This window comes from Camellia sinensis, chromosome 11, assembly GCF_055761805.1.
Source record: "Camellia sinensis isolate YWXY chromosome 11, ASM5576180v1, whole genome shotgun sequence".
NCBI lineage: Eukaryota > Viridiplantae > Streptophyta > Magnoliopsida > Ericales > Theaceae > Camellia > Camellia sinensis.
The window spans coordinates 11,945,071-11,964,622 of record NC_138971.1 but is presented as its reverse complement, the minus strand read 5'-3'; the positions used below and the strand labels follow the sequence as shown (position 1 = coordinate 11,964,622).

Here is a 19,552-nt window from a genome sequence, read left to right as displayed (position 1 = left end):
TATGTTTCACTGTTATACTCTCGTGTGTATCACTCTTTCAATGCTTTTGGAGGGTTATGCTTTATGCCTCAATCATGAGCTAATTTGTATGCAAGCTTGCCTAAGCTTTTGGGCTGCCATCTCAGTGTGTTTTTGGTGTTATTTTGCCATGATACAGCTCTGTTTTTGGTTGGTTAGAGTATCCCTCATTAGTTTCTTACACTTGTAGTGTAATCATGCTCATTGGCCTTGTATGCGTCATGTTTTATGCCTCCCATTCTAGCATGTGTTAGCTCTATTCCATGCATGTTTTGACACTGTTTTGGCCTACCTTGAGACCATTTTGGATCATCTTGGCCCTTTGGGGCTTGCTTGTTTATGGCTATGATGCAAGTGCCTTTGCTAGCCTTGAGTTTTGAGCCTCCTAGCATGCCTTATTTGTGGTATATGCATGATTTGGCTTCATTTCTTGCATGATTTGGCTTCATTTCTTACATGATTTCAGAGCATATTTCATTGTCACACTCTCACATTTTCCACTCCTTTAATGTGTTTGAGAGTTGTGTCTTCATGCCTTATTTGTGAGCCAATGTGTATGCATGCTTGTATAAGCTTTTGGACTCCCTTTTCAGCATGTTTTGGCCTTTGTTTTGGTATGGTGGAGCTTTGTCCAGAGCTGGTTTAGTTGTTAAAGCTTTGTATTGCATGCCTCTTGTATGATGTTCTTTACTAGCTTTGATGTCCTTGGCCTCCGAACATGTCTTGCATGCATTGTTCATGTGATAGAACCTTGTGCATGCCACATTAACATTGTTAGATAGACATGTTGTGTGTGTTGCATTGTATTGTGTTTGGATTGGATGTTGATCCAAACACGAGGAACGAGGGGTGTTTTATACTTGAAGTGATGAAACGCGCCTCATTTCTCTGTCGCCGACCCTTTTGATCAAGAATGATAGAGGTGGAGGCCCTTATGTGTTATTTGTGCATTCATTGACATTGAATTGTGCAAACTTGGCTTCTCGGCCATCGTGCATTGCGATGTTTGGTTGGTGGCCCGAGAGTCGAGTACCGCACTCCTTTGAGCTTGAGAAATGATAGGGAGAGTGGTTGTGCACACATATCTTGCAAATACACTACTATGCCCCTTGTTGTCCTCTGTTGTAGCAAAACTGGAGTTTGGCAGACTTTCTAGTCAGCGGACCAGTAAAGGTGGTCGACCGACCCCTTTTTTTGGTCTACAACCAGTTTTTTTGGTCTACAGGTGGTCTACAACCTCCTTTTTTGGTCGGCAGCCCACCAGGAGGTCATTGTGTTGAAGAAAAAGCATTCTGGAGTTTGTGTAACTTTCAGAGAACAAATCAAATGCAAACAGAGGCAATTTCGGGCATGGTAATGGATTTTCGAGCGAAGCCGACCGAGCATGCATATCCCCCTCGTTTCTCTAGGCCATTTGTTTAAATTGCTTAGCTAGACTAGTTCATCAGCTTAGTTATTTTGTAATTAATTAGTTAAGTGTTTAATTAATTAATTTGGTTTATACTTAATTAACATAGAATAGTTAGTTGATTCAATTTGTTTTGTAATAATTAATTAGCTAAGTTAGTTAATTAGTTGGTTTGTAATAATTAGTTTAATTAGCGTAACTAGTTAGCTTATTATTCAGACCCTCCGTCGAGAGGGCAAATGTTGTAATAAATGTGCGTGTGTGTAATGCATGTCTTCCAATCCCATTTCTTTCTCCTTTTTACTTATCAGCTTTTGATGGTTAGTTTAGGGCATATTTCGATTAGCATACCTTATGCTTGCATGTTTGCATCCATACATTTGTCTTGCATGCACCGAACTCGGCGCATCATTCAAACTGCATTGTATTTCGATATACTTACTTGAATACGTGCTTAACAGCATATTATCATGTGTTGCATTCACATGACATCTTAGAATAGCCGAGCCTATCTTAGTTGCATTTTGTATGTGTTGCATTAGGCATTCTTGACATAGCTAGGATCATGCATGATTTCTAACTAGCTTCTGTTTTGGCTCGGAGTACACTGTGAGTGTTTACACTTTAGTATCCTTACATGTGTGTAAGTGACTGCTATGATAGTATGCTTGCCGTGAGGCTATGTGCTTAACTGCTATAACTGCATGAATGTCTGTGGATGAATGCTTTATTGCTTGAACTGGAACAATTCATCAAAATGTGCGTTTTAAGCCCACTTGAAGTGGCAAAATTATGTTGTTTTCTAAGCCCACTTGAGGGTAGCAAATCCGCGACTTAGCCTACTTGCGAGTAACAATTTCAAACTATTTTTAAAAATAAACATGAGATGTTTTGTTCCAAATTGAGTGATCGAGTCTATACTTGTATGCTGTGCGCATCACACAGTAAGTTAGTTAATAAACCAGAATAAGAATGCATGTGTTTTCAAAAACAACATATCATGTTAGTAGAGGCCGATCCTTTAATCGGGCGAGCGGGGGTACTCATTTCAAGACCTTCCCCTCTCGTACCCAAGTTCCCGAGCCGAGGCAACTTTGGTGATGACGAACACGTGGCCTTAGGCACGAGTCAAGGTTTCCTAAATTTCCCAAAACAAAATATTTAGGTGGCGACTCTGAAATCTGGCAAAGCAGTCCATGTTTGGCACTTTTTGATTCAAAATCGATTTTCTAAAACAATTTGCCGAATGTAGACTCTTTGGTGATTTATCAGTCTCACATTGCACTTTGTGAGATTAGATTCAGAACCGTGAAAGGAGTCCGAACTGTAGTAGCTATGAACCCAATTCATGCCATCACGTGCGGAACGAGTTCCGGGCAGTCTACACCATGCCTCTCTTTCTTCGAAAAATTTGGATGCCTCAAAGGGCTCATGCCCTTCTCATAATCTTGAGATTTAAATGCCTATCAAAGTTTTCCTCTACAATCAATGTGGAATTGGTAGTTATATACAATTTTCAATACCTCATTTATGAGGCCAACTTTATGAGACAATTTCTCATTTAATTCTTAATGGTTTTTGTCATTCTTTTTGTAGTGTAAAGATCTTATTACAAAGAATCTAAACCCATTTAATGTCACGTCAACCAATGGTTAGGACCTACTTTAATTTCACATTAAAATCACCAAAAAACTATTTTTTTCCAACACTAATTACTAAACATGACTTTGTCGTCGTTTGGCAAGTGGATGGGGACAAAAAAAAGTAAAAAAAAAAGATCAAATATGCTAAAAAAATTAATAAGATAAAATGACACATTCAAATTATAATTATTTCAAATTTTTTTTATAAAAAATCAAAAAATTAAACTAAAAAAATTCTTTCCAATCGAACCCAATATAAGGCAGTATTTCTTTTACTTTTTACTTTTTCCTTCTTCCTTTATTTTTTCCCTCCAATTTTTTCCTTTTTCATTTTGGGATCAAAAAGAATATTCTCAATATGCTACTCTACTTGCGTTCCCAAAAAAAAAAAAAAAAAAGTATGCTACTCTACTTTACGAAATTAATAAACAAATGTGGCTGACAATGGTTTTTACTACATTCAATTAAAAAAACGAAATAGCTATTCACATTTTTATCATAATTATTCAAATAATTTAAAATTAACAGTAATTCGTAAATGAATCTAAAAAGGTAAAAAGATAAATAACACCCCTTTTTAGGGATGGAAATTGACTAAAAAATACTTGGAAAAAAAAAAGGGAATTGAGAATTATAAACATCCCAATATTATTGTTTTTAGCTTTTTCCATAATTTATTTTCAATTTATTTTATTTTTAATAGGCTAGAGATCCAAAATTGTTAGTCCAATAGTCCAAGTATAATTTTTTTTTTGGAACCAAAATGATATTTATTTATTCAAAAGAACATCTATCTATTCAAAATTTAGTTATTTATCTATCTGTTTAAATATCATTTATTTGTATACGTGTCGTCTATGTGTCTAACTATCTATTCAAATGTCTACCTATTTGTAGGATGCAACTTGGTTGAGCTTAACTCAAGTCCCACTTTATTTTTTTTAGGGCTTTTGCAAAACACTTTTAAATTCGGTGTAGGTTTGGACAAAAATTTAGAAAGTCTGAATTAACCTTGGGCGGACTTGGATAAAGATGCCAAATAACTCGACATCTCGAATTATAAATATATAAATATAGAAAAATATTAAATATGCATAAAAATTATTAGTTGTTTGATAATGTTAAAATAATTTAAATCATTAGATCATATTAAATATAATTATATATACAAGTGATACAATACAAAACCTTATATTTTTTTCTCATTTATAAATTGTAAAAACGTCATAACAACACTGTGACACTCTGAAATATATTTATTTAATTTTTGAAAAAAAAATGTAATTATAATATTTATTGAGTCATAGTAGAATATAAATAACTTGTGCATAGTGCTTCAACAAACCTCATGAGAAACGTGGTGTCATGTGATATCACGTGGTGTACTGCACAGTGCTGCATAATAAGGGCCTTCTCACTTATAAAAAGGTGAGTTGTATAGTAATGAAATCACAAGAATAACAAATGAAGAGTATGTGAGAGTGTGAGTCAAAATCAGAAATAAGAGTAAATGATCAATTTTAATGTGAGTTTTATTATATTTTGAGTTACTATAAACTATTTTATAAAAAATATGTTATGCAAATTATATTAGTTTTGAAGGTATATTAATTTTGTTAACTAAAACCCTATTTGCTTAAAAAGAAGACCTATGAATATAACTGTTTATTAAATGTATTTTGATAATTGTTTTATAAGTACCAACACGAGATCTCATGCCTTAGGGGACTTAAATAACCATTGGCCCTATGTATTGTCACTTTATGTGAACCTCTGTTCTGTTATGCGTTACTCTAAGTTACCCTCTGTTGTCATAAATCCACTGATCCTCTGATTTCTAGTGTGGAGTAAAGTGTTGTACGAAGCTAAATGTTACATTATTGTGGAAGTCACCTCTAAAATTTGTACGAGCTATCGCTTGGGTCTGTACACCTGTTCTGTTTTGTACTATGGTTATGATTATTTACTTGTATAATTTATGCGTTATGCTTCTGTTATTTAAAATGATTTTCGTATTATATACTCTATATTTTAATATTAAACTAAACTCTGTTTAGCCAAATAATTATCCATAATGATTTTTATACCCTTATACTTTTAATATAATATTTCTTATTCTGCCATGTGCTTATAGTTGTTAACCACTTTCAAATGATGTGTCAAACCTAGTGTGTAGGATAGATATAAGACATTTTGTAGTCATAGTTCAGCTATGGTAATGTAAATGAATAGAAACTCCAATATATATATATATATATATATTTGTTATAATTAAATTAGGGTAAATTACATTGACACCCTCTGAGATTTATGTTTATTACAGTTCCCTCATCACCTTTTGAAAATTACATCCCCTCCCTGAGGTTTAAAATTTCATTATAGATTGCTCCATCAGTTAGTTGATTGTTAAGTCAACTAACAGATTTTGCTAATGTCATCAATTTAATAATTTTTAAGGGTAAATTACATTGACACCCCCTGAGCTTTATGTTTGTTACAGTTCTTCCCCCACCTTTTGGAAATTACATCTCCTCTCTAAGATTTAAAGTTTCATTACAGATTACTCCCTCAGTTAGTTGACTGTTAAGTCAACAAACAGATTTTGCTGATGTTAGCAATTTAATATTTTTAAATACCAATTTTGCCCTCATCGGGTAAATTACATTGACACCCCTCACATTTTAGAAATTATAATCTCCTCCCCAAGGTTTAAAGTAGCATTACCAATTGCCCTCTCGGTTAGTATCAGTTGAAAAATAAATTCATTGGAAAAAAAATTATTTGAAAAAAAAAATTTGTTAGTCAAATTTTTAAATTTCTGTTTAAAAACTATTTTTTAAATTTACGTTTTTTCCTCAAATTTACAAATTATGACAACCATTTATAAACAAAAAAAATTATCAAACAAGTTTTTATGACAATTTTTAAAATTTTTGTAAATATAAATTGAAAACTGAAAACTAAATGGTTACCAAATAGGTCTCAGTGGTAAAAATGTCGTAGAATTAACAAATAATTAAATAAGTTACCAACGTAAGAAATGACTTATCAAAAGATTCTTAGGCTATGTATGGTTTGATTTTTAGAATTTTTTTTTAAAAAATTAAAAATTAATTTGGTTAAGAAATAAAAAATAAAAAATAATTATCATTTTTATATAATTTTTCTCTTTCGAGTGGTTAGAAATATTTTTTTACAAATTAAATATATTTCTTCATATTTATTTTTATTAAATTGTTATTTTATTTTTTTTTAAATATCAGGGGGGATCCGCATTAAATTGAAACCTCAGGGGGTGTCAATGTAATTTACCCTTTAAAGTATATGTAAATGTTAATGGTAAATATGTCATTTTAACTTAAAAGTTAACACCGTCAAATAATTACACCGACAAGGGAAGTCAATGTAATTTCCCAAATGTGAGGAAGGGAACTGTAATAAACATAAACATCAGGGGTGTCAGTGTAATTTACCCATTAAATTAAGATTTGGGTACCATTTTTTTTTTACTCCGCTACACTATTAATTTGTTATGATTTCAATTTTTGTCTTATTGCGACACCAAACCTCCGAATATCAGGTTTGGATCGTAACAAACACATCGATTCTTTAATTCTTATCTTTCATAGTATATAAATTATTTGATTTGATATTATTAATGATTTTATATAAAAAAAATATTAATAGAGTCTAATTTTAATAAATTAATTAACTTAGCTGCAACAAAAAAAAAAAAAACGCAACTCAGGCCTAAGTTAAGTCGAGGACAACCATGGGGTACAATTCTGGTTTGGATAGGTCTGGATAGCTCTCTGCACAACTTGTGTTGGTCTTAGACAATCTTTCAACCCGTCACAGTTGCATGCATACTTATTTGTACACGTATCATCTATCTCCTCACCTCACAACACTAGCTATTTGTGATTTTTCTAATGCCGATGACTTTTCAACGTGTATTTATATTACAAAAAATAGTAAACTAAGAGATTATTTGGGCTTGGTTTATTTAGTGTATTTTTTAACTTTTTTTACAAAAAGATATAAAAAAATAAAAAAATAATGTAACCTAAATAATTATACTTATTTAATACATTCCCAAACAACTCTTAAATAACATAGGACTCTCTATAAGAATAAACTTTTAGCCTCTGTTTGGGAAGAAAAAGCCCAGGTTTTTTTGGCTAAAATAGCCACAAAAAACAAAATAGGCTATTTTAGCCACAAAAAACAAAACATCAAATCCAACCCATAATCATTACAATCATCTCTCACAAAAAAGTCAAAAAAGCCAAAAAGCCAAAAAACCCTTCCCAAACCAGGCTAAAATAGCCCAGGCTAAAATAGCCAAAAAGCCAAAAAGTCAAAAAGCCAACCCACTTCCCAAACGGATTAAGCCTGGTTTAAGTTAAATTATATAAATGTATTTTTTTTTTTGGTTGCATAAATGTACTTATTTTGATCATATCAAACAATATCTTTTTTTTATTTTTTTACATAATTTTTTTTATAAAAATTAAAAAAATACTCTTATTTAGAACCTCCTAAACTAACCCATATTAATCATTTTGATTTGTATAATTTATTTATTTTTTTTAAAGGTGCATCTCACGAGTTTTTTTCCCATAAAATTGGGTAGTCAAATTTGAGATTTTTCAGAGCCCCCACTCTGTCATATGAACCTCTCGTGAGGAATGTGCAAAAGCAACAAATCAAAACTGAAAAATACTGCCCTCAATGTAAAGTCGTGTTTGTTTGTCCCTAAATTAAAAATAAAAACTCATTCCAAACACCGCCTCGTCGGAGAAAAACACCACTCTCTCTTCCTCCATCTCCGATCAATCGAACCAGATTTCTCCAAATCGCTCATTAGGGTTTCATCAATCTCCAAAAAACCACCATTGATGACGACGACGATGATGAGCTTCTGAGAATGGAGAAGCCTCCGCCATTGAAGCCTCTCTCAACCCTCGAATGGGAGGCTCTGATCGACGACTTCCACCACGGCGGCTCTCGCCTCCATCGCTGGACCTCCTCCAACTATTCAGGTCTCTCTCTTCTCGAACTCTCTCTCTCTACAATTCTCCGCAAAGACTTCCCTCTCAATCTCAAGCTCCACCTCATTATCTTCCTCGAAACCCACTTCTCTGACTCCGAGTCAGACTCAGAAGTCCTCACTCGACTCCTCGAAACCCTAAGAGTCCTAATCCAAGCCCCAATCGATGGAGTCTCGGTGACCTTTGCTTTGAAAGAGCAAATGATGGTCTCCACATCTTCTGTTTTTATAACCCTAAGAATTGATGATGATGATGATGATGAATTGCTTCATATTCCACAGCTAGAGAGCTTGACTGAGCTCTTGTTGATGGTCGTGAACCGGCCTAACCATGGACCGGACCGGCAGACCCGGTCCGTGGCTTGTGAGTGTTTGAGGGAGTTAGAGAGGGCTTACCCTTGTTTGTTATCAGAAATTGTTGGAAATTTGTGGGGTTTGTGTCAGAGTGAACGAACTCATGCTTCACAAAGCTATGTGCTTTTGTTGACAAGGGTGATTCATGGGATTGTGATGTTGAAACCCAATGTCTCAATTCTCAATTCCTCTATTCCTTTGGTTCCTTTCAATGTTCCTCCGTTTTTGGTATCAGGGAATGGTGGGTTTAGTAAGGATATTTCGGGGTCTAGCTATAAGGAGTTGAGGAGGGTTTTGTCGTTCTTGCTCGATTGTCCAATGTTTTTGACTTCATTTGGGTTGGTGGAGTTCATGTCGATGATTTTGCCTGTGGCGGTGGTTCTTGAGCTGCAGGGTTCACTGTTGAAGGTTCAGTTCTCTGGCCTTCTTTATACCTATGATCCTTTGATGTGCCATGCTTTTTTAATGATGTATAAGCATTTCCGAGATGCATTTAATGGGCAAGAGGGTGAGATTGCCCGCCGCCTTATCTTAATCTCGAGAGAAGCCCAGCAATATTTGGTTTTCCGATTGATTGCCCTTCACTGGTTACTGGGTTTCATTGGGTTGTTATCTAATGGAGAAGTGGGGAAAAAGAAAGCAGTTCTTGGTATGGGTTTGAGCTTTTACCCAACTGTATTCGATCCCCTTTCTCTGAAATCACTGAAGCTTGATTTGCTTGCTTACTGTTCAATTTTATTCGGTGAGTCTACATCTGCAAATGAGGAAGGTGTCCAGAGTCAGGATGTCGGTTTAGGATTATCTGTGGTGAAGCTTTTTGAAGATGGTCTTGTTTCTGTATTGGCATTTAAATGGTTACCGCCGTGGAGCACTGAAACTGCAGTGGCATTCCGCACCTTCCACAAATTTTTGATCGGTGCGTCTTCTCATTCTGACACTGATCCTTCTTCCACAAGAATTCTAATGGCATCCACCATCTTTTCCACTTTACAGGTACACTCTAGTTTTCTTTCGTTTGTTTTGTTCCCTCTTTTATTGTGTTGGTTAGTATTAAGAGAGCATTGGAAGAGGCTCTATATAGGCCATGGAGTTAGCTCTTTGATGTAACAAACAACCTCCCGCAAACTGTGATTTGAAATGATGGTGGACTGAAATACAATAGGTCCTATACAGCCAATTACTACTCAGTTTTTAATGGCTTGAAGGTTGGCAAATAGTATGGAGCTTTAGGGTTTGCAATGGTTTGAAAAGAGGCACAGCTTTTTGTTTATAGTAAAATAAGTACATCCAGTTTAGTCTCCATTTGATGGAGGTATGGGAGAGGATAGATTGGGTATAGACCTAACCTCTGTTTATAGCAAGAAAAGAAAAAACTTATTCATCTATCTGGGGTTTGGAACAATGTTCATGAATGGTAACGAGGTGCTCTTTCTAGACTTCTGAGGTGTTTGATTTGAATCAATCAAAGAGGGAAGGGTTAGGACTTGTCAAATAGGGTTTTAGTTAATGAAAGGAGTGAACCAGATCCCGTTTAGGCTTCTAAAAGTGCATAAAATTAATGAGAAAAAACAAAAAAGAAACTCTTGGAAAGTTGGAATTACTCCTACAATCTGTTAGGAATCTCTCCATGAATTTATATGACATCACAATTCCCAAAAGAGCATCAAGCTAGTGAAAAATCTATAAACAATTTTTATTTAGTGGAATTTCAAACATATACTCATAATTGTGGGCCTTTTCAATATATTTTTTTTGGAGACGGGGGCGAGGGTGGTGGTGGGGGAGGGCCACTGCTGGTCACCCCCTCCCTCTGCCTGTGTCGATAACTATAATTAGTACTATGACCCCAAATAAAATAAAAAAAATAGGGCACTGACTGTAAGATCCATCTAAACCAACTGACAACAATATATAAAGGTCTATTAACATAATTTGACTCAAACAATCACCAGAGTTACCACAACACCCTGTCTCCAAATTCGCTAACAAATTTGTATTACCAAAATATTCTTGGTTCCTAGGTCATAAACAGGCACATGTAAGATTGAGCACCCAGCAAGTTAATCTACAATATAAAGGTAAGCCCTTTGATCGTTTAAGGCTCAGTATCCAGATGAGTCTATGCCTTTCCCTCAACACATGGAGAATATCGCTATCCAGTCAAACAATGCGAAATATTCATTCTCATGGCCTAGGTAGCCTACTAAGATAAGGCAAGGTGTTCCCCGGCCTGCTACCGGTGCTTATTTGACTTGGACTGGAATGTCCTGAATGCCTAGATTCGAAGGAGAATCACAGGTAAGGCAAAGCTTTCCACATAACGAGTGTAACTAAAGCATTTCTAAAACCGTGCTTTTGATGGCAAGGCCAGAACAACTAGACCAAGGGACAGGATTTCTTTTCTAAGTTAGGCTGCCGCTCGACCTTTCAAACGAACCAAGCCTTCACCCACGACCACTTCGTTCGTAATGCCGAAGCCCCCGTGGTCGAATACTCCGGAAAATATGACTAGATTCAAACTAAAGTTACTAAACCATGATTGTGGGAGGTCCCAAGTGGCTCCCACCTTGAAATCCAGCCAATCTGGAAAGTTTTGATCTTTATATTTTGTTCTCCTCAGATTATAGACTGTATTGCTATTCATGTGAGGAAGTTATAATAATGAAACGGTAGCCAATTTTTTAATTAACTTCCCCTTGGTGGCCAATTGAAGTAATTGTGTAATAAGCTGCTGAGGTACTGAGATGTTTCAAATCGAAATAACTACTTTAAAATAGTGAACCCTTTCTCCAAATACTAACAACTTTTTCATGACGTTCTTTGAGTTGACCATTTATTGGAAAAGTTGCTTTTCTCAAACAAAGTGACTCTGTGCCAAATGATTTTAAAATTCTGATGCTTGTTTGAATGAGGGATTGTTACAAAGTACTGAATGCAGCAGTTTCTTTACATACCACATGTGTAGCAATGGTCCCAATAAAATTATTAACAACTATCTGAAAAGAAATATTGATGGTTGCTTGGTATACCTGATAAGCATCTGAATTCCCAGGGTATTGTTGTCTTGTTAGAATGCTCCTTCTATATGACACCTGGCAAGCGTTCTCACCAATCACTGCTTTGCTAGTGTTCCTAGACATGCTCTTGTGGCTTGTGCATTGTTCCTTTTAGTTTCCCTCTCGCATTCCAATATCCCATTTTTGTTTTCTTGAGAATCTGTGTGCACTGTTTGTACTTTGTTGAGTACAAACATCATTATGACTACTTTGATGGATTCCCATATAATATGCTAGAATTTCTTTTGATGATGACATTTGGTAATATCTTAAGAAGTGAGTGTAATTATGTAACAACTTAGTTACATAATAATGACTACTAGACTCATGCCAATTGTAATTACCTCTTAGGTTGTTGTAATTATATCAAAAATGAAATGTTAATATTTATTAAAGTAATATGTTTAGCACCGGAACCACTGGGTCTTATTAGGAGGTCAAGGATCACAACAAGACCCCAACCTCTTCCCAAGCTATGACCTTTGATGTACCTAAAAAGGAAAAAATTAGTTGCTCGTGTATTAAAAAAATCTTTTTAATCAATAATAAAATACTACTTTACAACTAATATTTTGATGATGGATATAATAATTTTATAAGAAGGAAAATAATCACGTAAGATTGATGCATATGTTATATGCTCAATTATGATCCCAAATTATTTCATTTGTATGTTACAAAATTGATTAAGAGATTTCAACATTGTAAGAGTCTTTTACTTGTTAGGATAATTGGGGAGCCCATGAATGTGCAACAATTCAATCTGTTGGGAGAAACTCTAAAGCCAACACACATTCCAACATTACTAGGATCTAAGAAGTATGGATATGGACACGGGACACAACACGGACATGGGACACGACACGAGACACGTCAACACGCTAATTTTCAAAAACTGCAAGACACGACATGTGGGGGACACGCATGAAATATATAATTTTATATATTTATTATATGTTATATATATGAATGTATCATTTAAAGATAATAAAAAATGCAATATGACACTAATCCCTATAAATTAGTTTCACATGTATTTGTTCAAACTTATAATTAGTTTCACACGTGTCTAATCGATGGACACGTGTGTTTAAGAGATACACATGTGTGTCCTCCATGTGTCCAAAGAGTGTCCGGATCTTTAAAAAATAGGACACATTTTTTAAGAGTATCGGACACGTGTCGGGGAAGTGTCCAAAGAGTGTCGGTGTCCGATACGGACACAACCCGGATACGTTACCTTCTTAGAAGTGTTCTTGCTTTTTAGACTAGGACCCCCTCCTTTTTACCTTTTTCCCTATAAGTGGTGAGTCCATCCATTGTACACTAGGACCCACTCTTTTTTACTTTTTTCCTGATGTAAGACTCTACCATCACACATTAATGTGTACTATGCTACAGGTTAGGTGTGTACCCAATATTTTTCCTCCCAAACACACATTAATGTGTACTAATTGGGAGTTGTTTTTTTTAAGACTCTACCTTCACACGTATTCCAACATTACTTTGTTTCATGCCTCTACCTCTTAGAGAGAGAAAGATAGCAATGTCAATAGATGTTAAGTATTTGTTTATTATGAGTTGGTAATGTATTGTGCTCAAATGAGAACCTGTATTGTTATATGTGAGCTTAACCTATTATTATTTTTAATTATTGTTTTAGATTATATGTAAATTTTATTTCATAGATCAAATGAGCTCTACTTGTTATATTTCTTTAATGATTTTTTGTTTTTTTCAATGAGCAATGGGATTTAGACATTGGCATTTGATGCACAGTAGTGTCCAACTTAAAGTTTTAGCAATTATTCATTGCTCATATTTCCACTACAAATTAATTATGTTTGATTAAGACTTTTATAATAACATGAATTTCTAATTAGATACGAAATTCTTTTTAGTACTTGTTACGTGTCATTTTTTGTTTTGTTTTGTTTTGTTTTGTGAATGGTTAGTGCAAAAATTAGAATCGATTGGTAAGTGGACCAATTTAAAATGATATTGACTTATAGGGTAAAATACATTGGACATGTTTAGAGAAAATACAGTTTGCAACTCACGATGTTGGCATAATTACATTAGGCTCCCTTAAGATTTTAATTCACATAACACTTACTCCCTTTTCATCAATAATTCCTTGGTTATATGGATAGAAAAATGATGTTTTCATCTTTTTTACACCGAAATGTATATTTTTTTCTTGTTTATCCTCGTGTCTTCACACTATTTGCATTAGTTTCAATCACTTTAGCCCTCCTAAAAGGGAGGTCAATGTAATTATATTAAAATTGTGGGGCTACTTATATTTTCTTCAAACTTCAAGGGAGATTAGTGTAATTTACCCTCATTTATATGAGTTCTCTAACATATTGAGTATCCATAAATTTATTATTATATTGCAAGTTTGTAAATAAAAATTCCAAATTAAGACCACCAAGAACTAATAATGGAAATATTTTGGAATGCAAAGAATCAAGCCAAAAGAATAGATGCTTAATGTATTCCTTTATTAGATTAATTGTATTGTTCGAGTTTGAACAAATTCAATCTATAAAAAAACATTACATCAAACCTACCTTAAACTAAGTGCAAAAACTAAGTGCATTGTGAATTTGGTTTTATTTACATTTTTCATTCTCTACGATTTTTATTTATAAATGTAAAATATTGTTTAGGTATTTTTACTTAGAAAAGATGCTTTCTATTTAAGTAATTTCTCTAGATTCCTATTTGCTTTTTTATTGATTTTTTTAAATTTCTTATATGAATCCGTCCATATGATTATCAATACATCAAAAGTTTACATGAATATGATCCTAATTCAGTTCATCTTACCAACTAGGTCTCATTTTATAAGTTGTATATGTTCCTTTGTTATATAGATACTTTATTAAGCTAAATGCATGAAAAAATTTAAATCATCCCAATTTTCCAAACCTAGAGAATTTGGAACGTTTTGCAACAACCCTATTTAACGGAAGATGAATGCATTTGTTAGATTCTGATAGAATTAATGGCATTTGGGAAAAAAAAGTATGTTTCATTAATCTGTTAATTTTATGCTTGTAATACCAGAAAAACTATATTAAAAAAATATAGATGGACAATGAAATCTATCTTGTGACTCAAAAGAAGAATGAAAAGGTGAATAAGGCCCCACCCCCATATGCGGAAAGATATGATAACTAGATTTATTAATAGACATGGAATTTTAGATTAAAAAAATGTCAATATTCGTTATTTTTCTATTAAGCAATTTCTGAAATTACATGGTGTAATTGAAGATATGTATGCAATACTCTATTTTTGTTTATGGGGCCTTGCTCAAAGCCATGGTTGTAACTAGAGCTACTTGTTTCTCATTTCTACACTTTGTTAAATCTTTTCTTCTGAGTATGTGGCACATATTTTTTGGAGAAATGATAGTTACACAAAATTAAAACACACAAAATGCACAGAAAGTATGAAGTGTGGCTGAGATCCATCTTAGTGTTATGTGAGTCATGTTTAAAACAAATTTAAACCACACAGTGATTCTGTGCATATAGCTTCGTTGGTTGGTTTGTAACATTACTGTTGGAAGGTGGCGGTGACCTCATCCTTTTGTATGTACTTAAGAGTATAGTTTAAGCTATGGGACTCATACTTTTTCCGTTTTTTCTTTCTTTCTTTCTTTCTTCGCCCCACGGGGGTGTTTCCTGTGAATGTTGTCATAAATTCTGCTGTAATATTTGTGTTTCCTACTTTTGTTGCACAGAGGACACTAGTGGAACTGACATTAGAGTTCAAGGGATTGGTTCCAGTTATTGTTGCTTTGCTCGACCGCTTTTTGGGCTGTCATAAGCATTGCTGGTTGGGAGAGCACCTGCTTCAGACCTTTGATGAGCAGTTGCTTCCAAAAGTCAAGATAGATTATCGATTATCATCTTACTTCCCGATTTTTGATAGAATTGCCAAGAATGATACGGTTCCTCCTGGTGGATTGCTAGAGCTGCTTATCCAGTTCATGATTTTCCTTGTTGAAAAGCATGGCCCAGATGTTGGATTGAAATCTTGGTCTCAAGGAAGTAGAGTTCTTGGCATTTGTCGAACCATGCTGATGCACCATCATAGCTCTAGATTATTCCTTGGACTATCTCGTCTTCTTGCCTTCACTTGCCTTTATTTTCCTGATCTGGAACTTCGTGATGATGCAAGGTACAAAAAGGGAGTCCTTTTTGCATTGTTTATGAGTTTTTATTAGTTCCTTCTAGTTTTATGTTTCAAGGGGTATTGAAGTTGACCACAAAAAGCATAAAGATTTAAACGACCCATGAGAAGAAAAATTACCCATCATTAACGCTCCGTTTGTTTTGGCAAAATATATTTTCTGGAAATCATTTTCATATGTTCTGACTTTTGGTGTGACAAAAAACGGAAGGAGATGAAAAACGTTTTCCGTGGTCGATTGAAATCAAGCTTATTTAGATAGAAAAAATTTCACTTTTAAAAGCCGGAAAACATTTTTCATACTTAAATTTTACTAATGCCACCACATTACTACAACTACTATTGCCACCACCACCTCCACCTCCACCTCCACCTCCACCTCCACCTCCACCTCCACCCCACCACTGCCACAACCATTGTCGTCACCCGACAACCCCACCACCACCTCCACTACCACCGCCCCACCTCAACCACCACTAACATAACTACTAGCACATTAGTTTCAAGATTGCAACCAAACATAGGAAGGCATTTTCTTTGGAAAACATTTTCTATAAAAGGTTTTTTGTTGAAAATATTTTCGGTTGGAAAATCCTTTATTTTGTCCTTAAGAAATGTGGCATTTTGCAGGATCTACCTTCGGATGTTGATCTGTATTCCAGGAAAGAAGCTCAGGGACATACTGAAAAGTGGGGAGCAACTCCCCGGTATAACACCATCTCCCCAGTCAAGCTCTTACTTCAGTGTGCAATCTCCTCAACCCTCTTTCGATCTTAAAAAATCTAGGACAATTTCATCCTACATCTTCATTGAGCGGGTGATACCACTTCTTGTCAAACAGTCATGGTCCTTGTCTTTATCGACTCTAAATATTGGTGTTGACAAACCAGCTTATCTAGAGGGCATTGGATACAGTGAACCATTGGCTGAACAAAGTGTGGTTGATGAAGACACTACTAATATCCAAATTTTCCCAGAAATAGAAAAAATAGATCATCCACACGAGCTGTTACGTGTGATGGATTCAAAGATATCAGAGATTATTGGAATGTTGAGGCGGCATTTTTCCACTATTCCTGATTTCAGACACATGCCAGGACTCAAGATAAGGATACCATGTAGCTTGAGATTTTTATCTGAGCCGTTCAAACGCATATGGGGCATCGATTTGGCTGCTAACGGTTTGGATGGACTAGATGCACTTCCTGCCTTCTATGCAACTGTGCTCCGTTTTTCTTCTTCAGCACCATATGGGTCTATTCCATCAAATCACATACCTTTCCTTCTCAGTGAACCCCCTATAAAAGATTATTCTTCGGGCCTTGGGGATTCATTAGCTATTGTTCCTATAGAAGATGGTTCTGGAGAAGAAGAAGAAAGCTTCAAAGCAACTGTGACGATTGAATTGGAACCACGTGAACCCATTCCCGGTCTTGTTGACGTTTCCATTGAAGCAAACACAGAAAATGGACAGATAATCCGCGGGCAGCTTCAGAGCATCAATATTGGCATAGAAGACATGTTTCTTAGGGCTATTATCTCATCCGACATACCAGAAGATGAAATACCCAGTTATTATCTAGACTTGTTCAATGCTCTATGGGAAGCATGTGGTTCTTCTACCAACACCGGGCATGAGGCCTTCCCACTGAAAGGAGGGAAAGGAGTAGCTGCAATTAGTGGGACCCGATCAGTCAAACTGCTCCAGGTTCCTGCGGCCTCTTTGATTCAAGCTATCGAGCACCACTTGGCACCTTTTGTTGTCAGCGTCCTTGGCGAACCACTTGTCAACATTGTGAAGAACTGTGGAATCATCAAAGACGTTATCTGGAAGGATGATGTGGCGTCAGATTCTACCCTCGATGATGCTATCTCAGGTTCTAGTTTCAGTAAGGGCCCACTTTATCTCAAATACGTTGAAGACGAAGGCGAAAGAGAGAATCATGTTCACATTAGCAAGAAAAACATGGGCTCTTTTCTCGTTTTGATTTTCCTTCCACCGAGGTTCCATCTCCTTTTTCAAATGGAGGTATGTGATGTTTCAACTTTAGTTCGAATTAGAACCGATCACTGGCCGTGCCTAGCTTATATCGATGATTATCTGGAAGCTTTGTTTTCTGAGTAGGAGATCCATTCATTTATTTTTTGTATTTTTTTTTTTTTTCTTGTTGCTAGTTTTGTTAGTTACTGCGCTTTATTCTAATTCTTTTCCCTTAATATTTTCTACATGGGAATTACATTTTGACACTCAAAAAAAATATTGTAAATACTCTCTGAAAGTGTTCTGTTCTTGTATAATAACTTCCAGAAATGTATTCTTTTTCCAGGGTGTTTTTCCATTTGCTCTGGAAATTAATTTAGTATACATTTGATTTGAATTTGCAAGAATTTTTTGTTGTTTGTAATCACTTTGCACTAGTCATTTGAATGTAACCATTGAAGAGGGTGGCCCCTTTTAATTTTCTTTTCCGTCATCTTTTATTGAATTTAGTTGCAACAATTAATTCTCATAATTCAACTCTTGTTTCAATGTACTCCTCTCATCACTCACTATTAAAAAAATTGGAAGAAAAGTGTTCGCATGAGGGCTATGTGAGCAAGTTTTAGAGGGCATCAAAAAGAAAAAAGAAAAAAGAAAAAAATTTATGAAAAAATGAATGAGTGAAATTCACTCATTAATTTTTACATAAAATTTTACTTTTGTTTGTCAGGTTTTAATTCCACTAAATTTTGAACAAGGCCCTTGAGCGCTTATTTGTTTTAATCAAAAGGGGAAGGATTAAAGTAAAATTCAATTAAAAAGTGAAATTTACTCTTTATAATTTAATTGGATGGCATAAAGCTTTGGATTTATGAATTATGCATTAGGCTTAAATTGGATGGCAGAAATTTCAAAGAACTGACATGAATTATGACAATGGGATAATGTATTATTGTTGTTTTTTTTAAAATAATATTACACTTATTATATTTTTATATTACATTTTACAGACATTCTCATCAAGCACAACATAATTATAGGTAAATTACAACTATATCTCATGAAATTTAATTAAAATGCGAATTGTCTCTTTAAAAAAAAAAAGAGAGTCAAGCTAAGGAAAAAAAATAATGGGAAAACAATAATGCTATATACCCCCAAAAAATATAATCCCCACTCACATGTGATTGATCCAAGAAGGAAAGAAAAAATAACAAAAATAAATAAATATGATTGGTCCACATCAATTTGAAAGTCATGGGGACCCCAACTTTGGGGTCACAAGCATTTTTGAATGGGAAAAAGCTTGGGACCCCAATTTGAAGACCCCATTATCCCCAAACGTGTGTGATTGGTCCATGTGATTTTTGTTTTTTTTTTCCTCTCTCTCTCACATAGAATAATGTGGGAGTTGTGGGAGTGAAATTTTTGTGGTCTCAATTATTACTCTTAATTTATTTATTTATTTTTCTTTTGAAAAACTACACTGAGGTGTAGTTTCCCCCCAAAAGAACACCAGCAATTCTCATCTTTTTTTATCACATTTTAAATACCATTCACATATTGCACAACAACTAGTAATGCAATGAGTCTCACATGAGCTATACTAATATTCAATGATTACGGGAGTAAATTACAAATATACTTATTAAGATTTATTTAAAATACAAATTATTCGAGAAAATTCTATTTTTACACATCAATTTATCTCAATATACACATTTAATAAAATTTTATTTTAACGACAGTTATACCTTAAAATAAAATAAACATAAAAACGTAGCCAAATTTCAGAGCGTGTAAAAGAACAGAGTGTGTAAAAGCTACCTT

At 34.6% G+C, this 19,552-nt stretch overlaps 1 protein-coding gene across 1 annotated transcript; it reads left to right on the top strand.

Annotated features, from left to right (window-relative positions):
- The first annotated feature begins 7,672 nt into the window (after nt 1–7,672).
- On the top strand, nt 7,673–18,129 carry LOC114294104 (AP-5 complex subunit beta-like protein). The gene is made up of 3 exons (XM_028238215.2): nt 7,673–9,469; nt 15,290–15,729; nt 16,372–18,129. Exons 1-3 carry the CDS (start codon nt 8,000–8,002, stop codon nt 17,864–17,866), a joined length of 3,405 nt encoding a protein of 1,134 aa, XP_028094016.2. The 5' UTR covers nt 7,673–7,999; the 3' UTR covers nt 17,867–18,129.
- Nucleotides 18,130–19,552: the final 1,423 nt, after the last annotated feature.

Coding starts and splice junctions, on each gene's coding strand:
- LOC114294104 (XM_028238215.2), top strand. CDS start 8,000: ATGGAGAAGCCTCCGCCATTGAAGCCTCTCTCAACCCTCGAATGGGAG. Junction 9,470..15,289: donor CCATCTTTTCCACTTTACAG/GTACACTCTAGT, acceptor TTTGTTGCACAG/AGGACACTAGTGGAACTGAC. Junction 15,730..16,371: donor GAACTTCGTGATGATGCAAG/GTACAAAAAGGG, acceptor GGCATTTTGCAG/GATCTACCTTCGGATGTTGA.